The sequence below is a fragment of the Podarcis filfolensis genome (genome assembly GCF_964270895.1).
Source record: "Podarcis filfolensis genome assembly, chromosome: 12".
Taxonomy (NCBI): Eukaryota; Metazoa; Chordata; class Lepidosauria; order Squamata; family Lacertidae; genus Podarcis; species Podarcis filfolensis.
In genome coordinates this window covers 8,446,236-8,460,352 of record NC_139614.1, presented here as the reverse complement: position 1 = coordinate 8,460,352, position 14,117 = coordinate 8,446,236, and the positions used below count along the sequence as shown (strand labels likewise).

General features: G+C 42.1%; 1 protein-coding gene across 17 annotated transcripts in view; it reads right to left on the bottom strand.

Moving 5' to 3' along the window:
* LRRFIP2 (LRR binding FLII interacting protein 2) overlaps nt 1-14,102 on the bottom strand; it is a 49,630-nt gene extending 35,528 nt beyond the window's left edge. For 8 of the 17 annotated variants that reach the window (XM_083577970.1, XM_083577974.1, XM_083577977.1 and 5 more), the window contains exons 1-4: nt 13,648-14,095; nt 3,541-3,689; nt 3,195-3,281; nt 123-173 (exon numbers count right to left, since the gene is read on the bottom strand). In XM_083577970.1, the coding sequence (XP_083434096.1) occupies nt 123-173; nt 3,195-3,281; nt 3,541-3,630 (228 nt within the window). In that variant the 5' untranslated portion in view covers nt 3,631-3,689; nt 13,648-14,095. Of the gene's footprint in view, nt 1-122; nt 174-3,194; nt 3,282-3,540; nt 3,690-13,647 lie in introns of all 17 variants that reach the window. The other 9 variants (XM_083577971.1, XM_083577969.1, XM_083577972.1 and 6 more) reach the window with 5 other exon arrangements.
* Nucleotides 14,103-14,117: the final 15 nt, after the last annotated feature.

Sequence of the window (14,117 nt, the reverse complement as noted above, 5' to 3'; positions counted from 1 at the left end):
TGGGAGACACGTCATTTTGATACTTGAATTTCACACACTGTACAAAATATTAGTAAATAAACACACCAATCATGTTAGTTTTCCAAGTGCAAAATACCACACAACAGGCAATCCTGGCCTACCATCCACCTTTGGATATGTCCCCATTTTCTATCATAAGAACGTCGAGAAAGCTACAAAAAGGTAAAGATCATCTTATTTCCTCGCAAGAATAAACAATTTCCAAAAAGAAAATTTGCTCTCCCAAAGTGTTTGCTTTAAAAAAATAAAGTGTAATCAACATTCAAATATGGAAATGCTCTCTTTAAAACTTGTGTTGCATTTTATCATTTCACCTCTACAGCTATATCAAGTACTATTCACAAACTAATATTACTTCTATTTAAATGTACATCAGGAAAAGCCAAAGGCAGTATGATTGAATTTCTTGTCAAATACATTAGAAATGATCCATCTACATGTCTTTTATTTTGTTTCTATCATAACTGTTTATTTTATTTATATTTTGGATTTTTAAAAATACCTGTTTTTTGCATTTGTCTTTTACTGACATTGTTATGTTGTTGTTTTTTATAGAATGCTTACAGGTTCTACTTACAATCAAGCGGAATAGAATACAGTGGTACCTCTAGTTGTGGACACGATCTATTCCGGGGTGCCATTTGCACCCCAAAAAGTCCGCAACTAGAGCGCTGCTTCTGCGGAAGTGTGGAACACAATAGAGTGCTTCTGCACATGTGCGAAGCACGCAGAACACTTCTGTGCATGCGTGGTGAAACCCAGAAGTATACACTTCCGGGTTTGCCGCGTTCGCAACCCGAAAATCCACAACATGAAGCGAATGCAACTAGAGGTATGACTGTAGAATAGAATAGAGCTTAAAACCACCAAAGAAGCCCTTAATCAGGGCCTAACTTTTATTCTACCCATGGTCATTTTTGCAGATTCTTTATCTAAATGTGATGGTAGAACAGTCACTATTTTCACCCAAAATTATTTAAAATCAGCGATGTAATTAATTGTACTGTAATCAATTATCTAAAGAAACACTGCCTACACTTCACACGTTTCTTCACTCAAGTTCTGAAAGCTCATTACACAAAAGTATTTCCAACCGAGGACTCTATTGTCTTTTTGGTGTCTACTGAATACACCCCTCTTCCAACAAGTGTTATAAGTAGAAACCTTTCTCTATAAATCACATTAGATTATCTGTTGCAATAAAAGTTCCGTTTGAAATCATTTTACATTATGTTTTTCAAGTTGAAGACAGTCAAAATGTTTTGGGCCAAGCTTTTTGCATATGTGTGCAGGTTTCCCCATTCTGCCAAATTATAACTGAAATTACCGTATTTTTCACCCTATAGAACGCACCAGCCCATAGGACGCACTAATTTTTTTTTTGGGGGGGGGGAGATAAAGAAAAAAAAATCCCCCCCCCCCGAGCCCCAAAGAGCAAAGAAGCCATGACAGCGAGCAGGATGGATCCCGCTCGCTGTCCTGGCTTCGTTTTTAGCCTCGGGGCTGGGGGTCTGGGAGCGAAGGCGAGGTTGCCGCCCGCAAGCCTTCCAAGCCCGCGGGAACTCCCCCCCCCCCGTGCGCAAGGCTTGCGGACACCTGTGCGAAGCACAGGGCGTCCTCTGGAGGGCGCCCCGTGCTTCGAGCTGCAGGCTGCCACCCGCAAGCCTTGCAAGCCCGCGGGAACTCCCGCCGGGCTTGCAAGGCTTGCGGATAGCTTCCTGAAGCCTGGAGAGCGAGAGGGGTCAGTGCGCACAGACACCTCTCGCTCTCCAGGCTTCAGCGAAAGCCTGCATTCGCCCCATAGGACGCACACACATTTCCCCTTCATTTTTGAAGGGGAAAAAGTGCGTCCTATAGGGCGAAAAATACGGTAAAACTGTTCACTATCCGTTACTCAAACAGAGTCACTTTCATTCACTAAGAATACATTTTGCAATTTATCTGAAGAAATTTGGCCTCACTCTAAGCATATACCATGATACAGTGCTGAATACAGAAGTATAAAGATATTTTAAAATCATCTGAAGCAGGAACAAATATAGACAACTGTAGAAGTTAGCCAAAACCAAACCAAAAACAAAAATTGCAGTTGATGGCCACACTCCCTTTTCCCTGGAAAACTGGCAAATATAAGTTAAGCTGCATGGCTGATAATTATAACATAGAACAAATTTTATTCTGAAATGTAAAGATTCTGAAACCTAAAGCAGAACTCTTTAATTTCCCACAGTATAATGAAGTCAGATATATGGCAGATGGCTGTATGGTGAAAACTTGGCCAAAATGAAGGAATGCCTCTGCCTGAATTTCGCTGATTCCATATGCCCACTGCAGTACTGTATCACATCCTAGGCCCCAGCCTACAAAATGGGGGAAGAGGAGCCTGAACAGTCTTCTGCTCATGGAAAATTTGGATTCAAAGCAGCTTGACTTTGCCACTTTTCTTGCTATTTTGTAACAGCATAACTCCCAAGAATTTAAGAGCCAGTGTGGTATAGCGGTTAAGAGCGGTAGTCTCATAATCTGGGGAACCGGGTTCGCGTCTCCACTCCTCCACATGCAGCTGCTGGGTGACCTTGGGCCAGTCACACTTCTTTGAAGTCTCTCAGCCCCACTCACCTCACAGAGTGTTTGTTGTGGGGAAGGAAGGAGAATGTTAGCCGCTTTGAGACTCCTGAAGGGGAGTGAAAGGTGGGATATCAAATCCAAACTCTTCCTCTTAAGAGACTCAACATTGCTTCAGTTTTGACAAAAATAGAATCCTATTTTTTGAAAGATGATCCAAGCTGCTTTTGCAAGTCTGGTTTATGTGTCATGTTTTCCAACTCCTAGGCAATAGTTGCCGATATTCCTAATCCATTGAAAACCTTTCTTGGTATAAACCCAAGTAGCACTCAGACACCAAATTTCATGCTCACTGGGCATTCAGTCTGACACATATACAACATCTTATGTTTTCCTTTACAAGTGCAACACAACCTTAATATTCAAGCTGAGCTTGAGGTCTGAATGGCATTCTACCAACTGAAAAGAAAATCACCCTGGCTTTCAGAGTGATGCTCAAGATGTGTAACAATGTCAAAGTAAGCGATTAGTTAATGTTATTTACTCTGATACATTGTTCTGAATTTAAGATTACCAGAATTTTGTTCTACATTTAACTGCTCCATTACCTCTTTCTGTTGTCGTTCCAATTCTCTCATGCGTATATCTCTTGCTTCTGCTCGTGCTGCGCGTTTGGCTGCAAGCCGTGCTTCTGCCTGTTAAATTGAAAGAAATTTCATTTAAAAATGAAGTAGTCAAATTGGATTCAATAATACTTTTATTAAATGTGAGCATTAAGTGACTAATGGTCAAAGATATCATTATCAAAATAATATACTTGGTGATACAGAACTGCAAACACAGTTTAAGAAATAACTTTACAACAATGAATGTAAGGTGCACCTACTAAGCAAAATGTGAATACGTGAATTCTTGTTTTCAAGATGCTTACAGTAAGATAGCAGTTTTACTAACCTCTCTAGCAATATGACCCAAAGCTTCATCTTCTGCAGAAAATCTATCTTTCACAGGAGTTCTTTTCCTTCCTGATCCAGGAGTTCCCATGATTAAATATGCTCTCAGTAATTTTCTTGCAAGATTTGGTTAGATCCAAGTGCTCAGATCTGAAATAAAGTGAAAAGATTATAAGGATCAATGTTTAAAATACATACATATTTTCATACCCTGAAATTACTTGCCAATAATTAGTTTATTCTGCTTTTTGGTAGTAATCATGGAAAAATGAGGTTGGGAGAATCACCACAATGTTTCACAATCTTATTTTCATGACAAGAATTGACTTGATTTTGTGAATGGATTGGCTGCATTCACCTTGCAATAATTAGGTTTTCTAAAATGAAGAAAAATCAAGAGATATATGTGGTGCTATAAAAAAAAAATGAGATATACACTTGGACAATTCTCTTCTTCAGTAGCAGACACTCAGTATTTTACTTATCCAGCCCAATGCCATTTCTCTGCCTGACCCAATTCCTCCTCCATAAATATTTTCTTAATTTTTGAACTTATTAACCACAATTTTCTGCCTTTTTTGCTTCAATGTCTGAGACTGACTAAATGTTGTCACATTTAAACTGTCCTAAATCACACTGAATTCAATTTTTATTTCAAGTCTGCAAGCCTAATACCAGAATGTATGTGAGATGGAACAACTAACATTTGCCATGTTCCAAAGAAACAACTGGCAACATGGAAATTTCTTTGAAACAATTGTGTTCTAGGACCAACATCTATATGTTGTGCTCAGATAATGAGGCACTGTTCAATGTTTAAAATTACCATTGCTTTTTAATTAAGCTGTAGCAGAAATTAAATACAGTAAAGCTTAACAATATTCTGTACTATAATGATCTAGAGTTCACTGGGAAACAACAAAACTAAAAATGTTTTGTTTTGGAAGCACACCTACTGATACAAGGGGGCATATCTACTGATGGAAGAAAAGCATTACTAGTCTTGACATCTGAACCAATACTTTCAATATATGACACATACAGGGCAGTATCCCATCTCTCGCCATGTTCTTCTATCTCTCTCATGAATACCCTGCTCCAAATGAGCACTTTTGTCCCACTGCTACCCTCTCCTGCTTAACTGCAGGAGCACATTTCTAATTTTAAAGTATTAATTAATGATACTTATTACATTTATATACCACCATTATCTTCCAAGGATCTCAAGGTGGCTATGTGGTTTTCCTCCTTCCCATTTCATCCTCACAACAACCCTGTGAGGCAGGTTAGCCTAAGAAATGGTGACTGGCCCAAAGTCATTCAGTGAGCTTCACCTGAGTGGGGAACCTTAGTCTCTCAAGTTCTAGTCCAACACTCTAACTATTAAACCACACTGGATTTAGGCTGTTCCCAAAAACACTTAGAAGGGAGTAAGTTACACAGAGCTTATTGAGAAATGCTTATAAAGATATTTTCAGTCAAATTTCAGAAGATATTAAAGACAGCTCCTAGTGAATTAGTCAGCAATCCTAATCCCATTTACCTGGGAATAAGCCTCATCTTCAAGGATAGACCCACATACAGTATGCTATAATAAACTGGGAAATTACCAGTGAATGGGTTACTGAAACCAAGCTAGCCTGGTTGAGAGATGGCTGAAGGTGGCAAAGGCTGGTGCTACTTGAGCCACCAGCGGCAGGTTAGAGTCAAGGAACACCACTCAGAATACACACTTGCTCCTTCAAGACGAGTGCTATTCCATCCAGAACAGGCCACCTCCCTAATTCCCAGACGTTAGAAACTAAAGACACACAGCTTCAGTTTCCTGGCCCTTACCCAGCCCTTCACTGCCTCTGGATACCAGTCCAGCATTTGCACACCCACTCCAGACTCAGATGGATAGAGAGACTGAGCTGGGTATCATTTGCATATTGACTGACACTGTACTCCAGATGACATCCCCTCAATCACTTCATACAGATGTTAAATGGTATAGGAGACAATGCATTGAGGACAGGTGGTTTCCTTAGCCATGGTTGGCACACAGGACTCAGCATCATAATCATGAAAAGACTGAAGAACTATTCATTCCATAATAGCATTTGGCAAAGTCTGTACTTCTAGCATGCAATAACAACAACAAAAATTATTATTTATATGTCACCCATCTGATTGGGTGGCATATAAATAATAAAATATTTCTTGAAGATAAAATCACATATCTAGGTTGCCACTTCTTCCACCTTTAACTGCTATGACCCACAGAGTCATTAGTGATGTCTTAGCTGTATGAGATCATAACACAAATGCTATCTCATAGCACAAAACAATTGTTTTATTGACTTCTTCAGACACAAAGCATCTATTATTTGTGGGAAGGGAAAGATGAGAATGAAAGTAAGATCAACAGCAGTCAAACTACGGTTTGCATGAAATACCAGGACTCTGCAAGCTCATGCAAAATGTATCTTAACCCAGAGGGTTTCCAGCTTTTTGAGTCCACAGCTCCCTTAACTGACTACATTCTTTTTGCGGCACCCCTGTGGGGCTCAGGAGCCCCGTTATGTCACCCCTTGTCAGTAGAGCCGGCAGCCTCTCACCCCTGTTTGAACACCCTCCCTTGTGGAGTGTTCCCTTAACCTTCTCTCTGCTCCCCTCTCCTTGGGAATCCTCTGGGCAGCCGCAACTGCCGCCCCTGATTTCTGAGCTGCCCCCCTCTTCCCCAGAGAGGTTCCTCCTCACACTGCCCCACAGAGGCCTGGGAAACCCCCCTTGCCCAGCCCCAGAGGTACCATTCACCTGGGGAGCTTGTAGCCAGGGATGCTGCAACAAATAGCTGTGCAAGCCTTTGGGAGGCAGAGAAGCAAGAAGACATCAGAGGGAGGGAAGAAAAGAACAGAGGACAGTGCTGCCCATGGCACCCCAGGGTACCATGGCACACTGGTTGGAATCCACTGTCTTAACCATTCAGATACTGAGGCAAATTATGCTGTCTCAAACTAGGATTAAGCAGCAGGACATCACTACTTGCAAGGGACGGGAGTGTGTAAGCCCAAGGCTCGTTCACATCTGAACACATGGCTTCTACAAATTAGCACATAAATCAAATATATCAACTCAGTTTCATTTTTTTTCTCAACTTCAGCTTCCAAACATGCTGGCTTTGTGAAGATCTTCTAATCACCCACAGGCAGAGAGCAATACTTCAGGATATATCACTCTCAACCTCATCTAGTACCATCTGCTCTGATGCCTGAGCCTGTGCCAACAGAATGTGTATCAAGTGCATGCAACACATTGAAGTATCTTGGTTAAGAATGTACTATAAATATACAAGACATAACTTTGCTTTTTTTTTTTAAGGCACACATGGTCTTTAAAATCCACCTAGACAGGATAAAGTGATATAGTACGTGCAGCTTCTCCTTCAAAGAAGCTTGGGACCAAATTATGTTACCATACAGCTACACGTAACACTAATTCAACACAGTCTTGTCCTTTGAAAAGTTTCCTCTGCCAAAGGGCCAGAACTGAACCAGTGTTGCATGCCACTGTAAATGCAGTTTGGGCTTTAAACAGCATAATCACAATATGATGATTGCAATGTTAGAAACAGTTTTTAAAATAAATTACAGCAACAAGAATAGGGATGTCCTAAAAATATGCCTTGAGTGTCAAATGTCAGGGTAAAGAGATGCATCTTCAGCATATGACTAAAACTGTCTAGGGTTGGTGCTAGTCACACCTCTGCGGGAAGGGAATTCCACAACATAGGAGCTGCTACAACGAATGTCCTTTCCCAAGCTACCATGACCCATCTTTTGAAGATGGTGAAACTTCAAAAAGCCCTCTACTTATTATCTCAATACCTGAGAAGGTCTGTACAGAAGGTGGCCTTTTAGGTATTTAAGGCTTAAGTGGTTTTGGCTGTAAACACTAATGTGAGTACCTTAACCTGGGCCCAAACTCAATGACTGATTTTTATGTAAGATCATGAGATCAGCTGCCTTTGGTCCTCCCTCAACTGTCACCTACCTGCTGCCTGTTATAAAAACTAGCCTGCTTTGTTCCTTCTTCCTCTTTTCCTCACACATCATGTATTTTAGATTATAAACTGAGAGCTAGGACTGTCTTGCTGGTGATCTTGTAAGTCATGCTGGAAATCTTTTTTGAATAAAGACTGGGGCAGAAAATAAAAGGTAAAAGAAATAAATAGGCACTACTCAGAATAGTATCAGCCAGCAGGGAACAGTCACTCAGCTTCCAATTTTTTTAAAAAAAAAATATAATATCTGGGTCCTCAGGGAAGAAAAGCCTAACTAAAAACATTATTTACACAACAGATTTTCACAGCAGTGAGATATATCAACAAGTGAGTCAGACCACTAGTCCATCTAGTCAAGAGTGAGGAACCTTTTCCAACCAAAGAATCACATTCCATCAGAGATAACCTTTTAGGGGCTGCATGCCAGGGGTGGGCTATGCTAGAGGCAAAAGCATATGAGATTATGTGGCTCTTTTTTCTTTTATAGGCTACATTCCAGCCACACAAAAGCAGTTTCTATATCTCCACCCCAATCTCTCCATCCCACAAGCTTTATCACAATTCAAAAACACATTCCAGTCAGGCAAACACACTCATGGAGGGCATGTAATGGGATTGGTGAGAGTTATAGGGGGGGATCCCAAGGGCCATATAGAGGTGGGCTGCATTTGGGCCCAGCCTGAGCATCCCTGTCCCCGATACAGCTCAATATTATCTGTTCTGTTTAGCAATGCCTCTCCAAATCCTGGTATTTCCCAGCCCTGGTACTTTTTAAGAGGAGATGACAGGAGCTGTACTTGGGACGTTAAGTTTGCAGTGTATACGGTCTACCACTGAACTAACAATGCTGCAAAATGATGTCTGGAAATTCAGAAAGGTTACTGAATAATTAAAAAATCTGATATTTGGCTGATTAACATTCTACGGCTTTTTAAATGTATTTCTGGGAGGATTATTGATTTGCTTTGTTATGTATTTTGTATTTTCATTTTACATTTTTTTGATGTGAACCGTCCTGAGATCTTTGGATGAAGTGCGGTACACAAATTTTAATTAATTAATTGATTGATGATGATGATGTTGGAAAGGAAAAGGAAAAACACACAAAAAGCACTTCTGTATTGATACCAATAATATATAAATAGGCTATAAACTGGTTGTTGCCTATATCTGGTTTCACCTGCCTCCAATGTTTCCCTCTCTGCCAGAATGGATGAATGCTGAGATGTTTGTGAAACATCTAGTTTCCCTAAATAAATTAGAATGTTGATGTAACTTACATAAGGGAAAGATCAATAGATATGGAGACAGCTTTAGAGAGCAAGTATTTCCACTGCTGTAGCATTTTCATTCTTGTAACATTTATTTCCTTTCTTGGTGCAATGTAACGAGTTGTTAATTACTTTTAAACTCCTAGAAGTGGAATAGCTAAAACTTTTTGGCCTTAGGACCACACTGCTGGTTGACAAACTCTCTAAAGACTGCATGTCAGTGATGGGCATATTCAGAATGATCAATGCACACTTCCCATCCCACACTCACATACACAGATAGGTAGATACACATTCAGAGTGCAGTAACAGACAGAGAAAAGAGCATTTCCCCCCTCCCTTTCCATCACAACACTGAACTAAGAGAGGAACTTCTCTTTCCTCCACATAACTTGTAAAGGAGTGCCTTCTCCCTCTGGTGCAGTGTCACTGCAACAAGGGCTTCGAGCTCAGAGCTCTGAAAACAGGAAGCTGAGCTCCAAAGGATTCTTGCAACAACACAGCACCAGAAGGAGAAAAAGCTCCTTTGCAAGGCAGACTGAAGCAGAGGCACCCAATTTTTTTAAGGGCTGGCAGCCCCACTGTATACCACAGTGAAACAGGAGCAGAAAGGGGCACAGAGTTGAAGGAAGAAGGGAACAAAAGGAAAGTCCTCACGATACTTGAGAAAAGGGGACAAAACTCAATGGCACTTCAGAGGGAGGAGGCATAGGCCAATAAGCCTGAAAAGACAATGGGACAGAATGAATTTTATGCACCAATTTTACTAACCAGTCAAATCTTTAGTTAGTTACAAATGATTACAGAATCAGAGATATTCCTAATCCAAAGTGTTGCACCACATCTATTCTTCTACCTAACTGAACAAAGTTTGACTGGCAGATAGTTTAGCGGGGAGGGGGGACAGAGAAGAGTGTGATAGACTCCTCATCCCCTTTTGTTATACCAATTATGAACAATATGGCTAGTTGGCAAATGAATGGAAATGAGCTCCAGCAATGAGCAAATGAATGGCTAGAGCTCCAGGCTGCCTTTTCACCAGGCCAAGGTCTAGGCCAGCTGCAATTCTCCCAGCCCCAAGGACACAATCTAAAGCCACTGTAGTACTTATAGTAATGGAAGGTAGTCTCTACATTATCAGAGGTCAGGTCTCTATATTCTGCTCCACCCTTCCAGCTGCAGGGCTGTAAGTTTTCATTCTAAACTTTCACTTGACCTTTTAACTTTCTCCTGCAGCATCTATGAAGGCCATTAATAATACAGCTCTAAAGCACCAGCATTTCTAGCTATTGGTCTTACATGCCACTGACACAATTCAGGGGTGGCCTTAAGCTTTAACCAAGTTCTCATCTGGGTCACTGCTGTTGCACCCAGCTCTGCCCACTCTGCCTAACTTTAAAAAGGAATGCAGAAGAGGTGAGAAATAATAAGTAAGAAGTGCACAGCCAGATGAACTTTCATCCAAGTGCCAAAAGTCAGGGGTGTGAGAAGGGATTAAGTAGCCACAATGGCCCAATGAGAACTAGTGAACTGGCTGCCCCAAAGCAATATTTTGTGCCATAGGAATGGAATCAGCAACTGAATTGTCTATTATAAGGTAACTTGGGCATCCTGCTATGTAATAAGATGGGTTAATTGTCAAATAAGTGACAAAATAGTCACATAATACAAGTTAAAATGCCAAAACTTTAGAGTTTGGCAGAAAAGCTTAAGTTCTATGCTTCCTGATTATTAGTATTTTTTTACCATGCAACAAAAATGAACTCATATACTCTTTCTCATCTTGCATTTTGTGGTACATTAAATGAATATTTTCAAAGTCTAGCCATAGTCCACCATTACAGACATTGCTTTTCATTCCATAACTTACTAAAATATTTTTAAATAACCATAGCACCAAGATTAGTTTCTTGGGCTTCTCCCTGAATCATAGGCCTGTAACAGTAGCATAGCATCCTGTTACTTTGTATACACTAACTAGAGAAAAAGTCATAATGAAAATCAAATCATTCGCTTGCAATGCTGCCAAAGATTGCTCTACAACTGGAAACTACCACAACTCCAGTCATCTTTCATGACTCACAATGAGCTGACTCAATATGCTCAGAAGTTCTTGACTTTAGAACACTCTGTGACTTAAAGTGGGGAAAAATTCAGTCTCCGTGTTATCTCGTCTCATTAGATAAGAAAAATACCACCACCTATTTCAGTAAGTTTGTATTTACATCATGAATTTCATTCAAATATATAGCTGAAGTTACTGGAACTATCTATGGAATTATTCTGTACCAGACAGAAAAAATTGCTCCTGAGGAAAACTTCCCAAACAGTTTTTTTAAAATGGAACTATAATTTATACAGACTGAGAACATATAGTAACCAGAAGAATGATGTATTTGGTATGTATTCTGTACCATGATCCACACAACAATTCTTAAACCGCAGATAGACAAGTTTTTATAAAAGTTAACTCTTCAGTCCTACTATAAGGCTCAAGATACAGCATGGTAAGAATTACGGAAAACTGCAGTTTTTAGCAAGACAGGAATTCAATTTCCAGGATAAAAATTAGCATCTAATTAAGTTAATATGGCAGTTCACAGTGCTGAACATAATTATGTGCTGGACATCTAATTCATTGGCTGTATGTGTGGTAACAAGTGCTTTTCTGCATAACCTTGAGTACCCCCAGAAAAAAGCACTGCTGGTAACCATGAAGCAGTGATAAACATACCACAAATAATTCCGTTTCAAATGAATAGTTATAGCTGACTTATTTCCCCTCTTATTATACAAAATCATATATCACTTAGCATAAAACTACCAAAGTAATATACAACTTAAGAATACAATATATCATAAAAGCAATGTACAAATAAAAGAAATAAATATTGATCAATGGAACATATAGCTGGAGTCACTCTTCAGAAAAGCCTATGTGAACAAAAAGTCCTCTTTGACCAATAGCACTAATTTTCCCAAGGAAAGGGGTACTTGATTCTTTCCCCACATAGCATAATAATGTAGAAAAAGAAGACAACAGTAGACAGTGCCTTCCTCACACTCTTGAGGAAAATAATTTTTATCTACAGTTGCATAGCATGTAGAACACTACACTGTAGTCCAAACAGATTTATGTCAGAATAAACACAACTGAAAACATTTATTGCTTCTCCACTTTCCCCCTTCTTTAATATCAGGCCTCAATAAACAGAGGAACAAGAGAGATACGGCTATATACAATGTAAGGAGTGGGATAAACACACAATGTGAGGGCAGGAGACACCTCTGCCCAGCTCTTTACAAGAGTTTCAGGGCACTTGAGGCCATTCTGACGTCACACAAGCACACCCTTGATAGTCCCAACTCATTAATCTGAAAGAAATACTCAGTTCTCCACTCACTGTCACTATTACAGACTGCAGCTCCCATTTCAACTATCAGCACATCCATCTTACTGAAATCTTGTATTTGTAGAACATGCATGTGGACCTAGTGTATAAACTGTAGGCCCTGTGTTACAACAAAACCCATCTACTCAAAGGGTGGAAAAATCCCAGTTCCTTTCCCATCACAACAGAGTAGAACTGGGGATTAAAAACAATTGAAGAGTAATTAATCTCTGTTAAGTGATCTTGAATATACGCCCTGACAAGGTATTTAAACAATGCATAAAAGGGTAATGAACATGGATTAACTGACAAGTCCATACTTCAATATTATCGCTGTGCCAGCACACTTTCTAAAATGTTAAGAGACAGAATCAGTCCTACTGAAATCATTGTGAAACTTTAGCTGGGACTTAAGCACAACTAACCAACTCTGCATCCAACCCATTGAGATTATCGGGATTTGCCTCTGGATAACCAGTTTAAGATCGCAAAAGCGAGGAAATTTCAATTTGTAAAGCTGCGTCCACAGATTTAAAGAACTCTTACAGCGCACTCTTACGGAGTGTAATTTAGATGCTATACTCAGCAGGAGCTGGGATCTATTTTTTGCCTATGGAAGGTTGCAAATGATAAATCCCAATAATTACTTAGCACTACTTACTCCCCAGCCCCGTCCTGCCCCAGCCTTCAGTGGATCTAATTTGCAAGTGCAAGATGCTGAAGATCACAGCCCTGAAGACAGCAAGACTCCTCTCAGGATCCAGAACTGGCAACCCAACCCTTTAAATGATCTACAGCAGAGACCCAGAAATTTCATTCACCGCGATGGAGGGGGAAGCCCCTCCCTTGCTTGCAAGGCCACAGACAGCTGAGGCTGTACCAACTGGAAGGGACACCCAGGTTCATCTAGTCCAACCCCCTGCCATGCAGGAACCTTTCGCCCAAGGTGGGGCTCGAACCTGCCACAATAGGATTAAGAGTCTCATCCAGTGCTTCTCAAACCTGGGTCGCTGGCTGTTGTTGGACTACAACTCCCATCATCCCTAGCGAGCAGCACCAGCGGTCAGGGGCGATGCGAACTGTAGTCCGACCCCCGCCAGCGGACCCACGGTTGTGAAGCAGTGGGTGAGTCTCTTAGTTCGGGTTCGAGGCGGCCCACGTTGGGCGAAAGCTTCCTGCGTGAAAAGGGGGTCGGACTAGATGACCCCGGGTGTCCCTTTCCAACCGGAGCCTCGCCTCGTCAGGAACGCCGGGAGTCCCTCGCGCGGCGGCCAGCCTTCTTCCCTTCCCCGCCCCGCCGCCTTCCGGCATGCCCAGGGCCACCGTCGGGATCCCCACCCATCCCCTCAGGCAACGGAGCCCGCCCGCCCGCCCGCCCCAAAGCTCCCGGATTCCCTCACCAGAAGCCGCCTCCGTCCGGAAGGGTCAGCAGCGAGGGCGACGACGGGGCCGCCAAGCCAAGCCGGCAAGGGCGGGGCAGCCGAGGAGGGCCCGCAGCTACCGAAAGCGGAGAGGCGCGGGACGGGAGCTCAGCCTGAGGGAGCCCTCGGGCGCGCGACGCCGACTCGGGACGGCGGTTGCTGGGCGGCGGTTGGGCTCCTTCGCCTCGCGCCGGCGGTTGGGTTCGAATGGCCCTCAGGATTCCGAGGAGGGCGCGAGCGGCCGCTCTCCTAAGCCCCGCCCCCTCTTTCGGCTGCTGCTTCTTCTTCTCCTTCTTCCTATTGGTTTTGGGTTTTTTTTGTTACGGCCGCCGTCGCCGCGCGCTCCGAGTGTCACCGCCGGCGACCCGACAGCTCGGGCAGCTGCGAGCGCGGAGGGCTTTCGCCACACACAGGCGGCGACGCGCATGCGTTACTTCCTGAGCAGACCA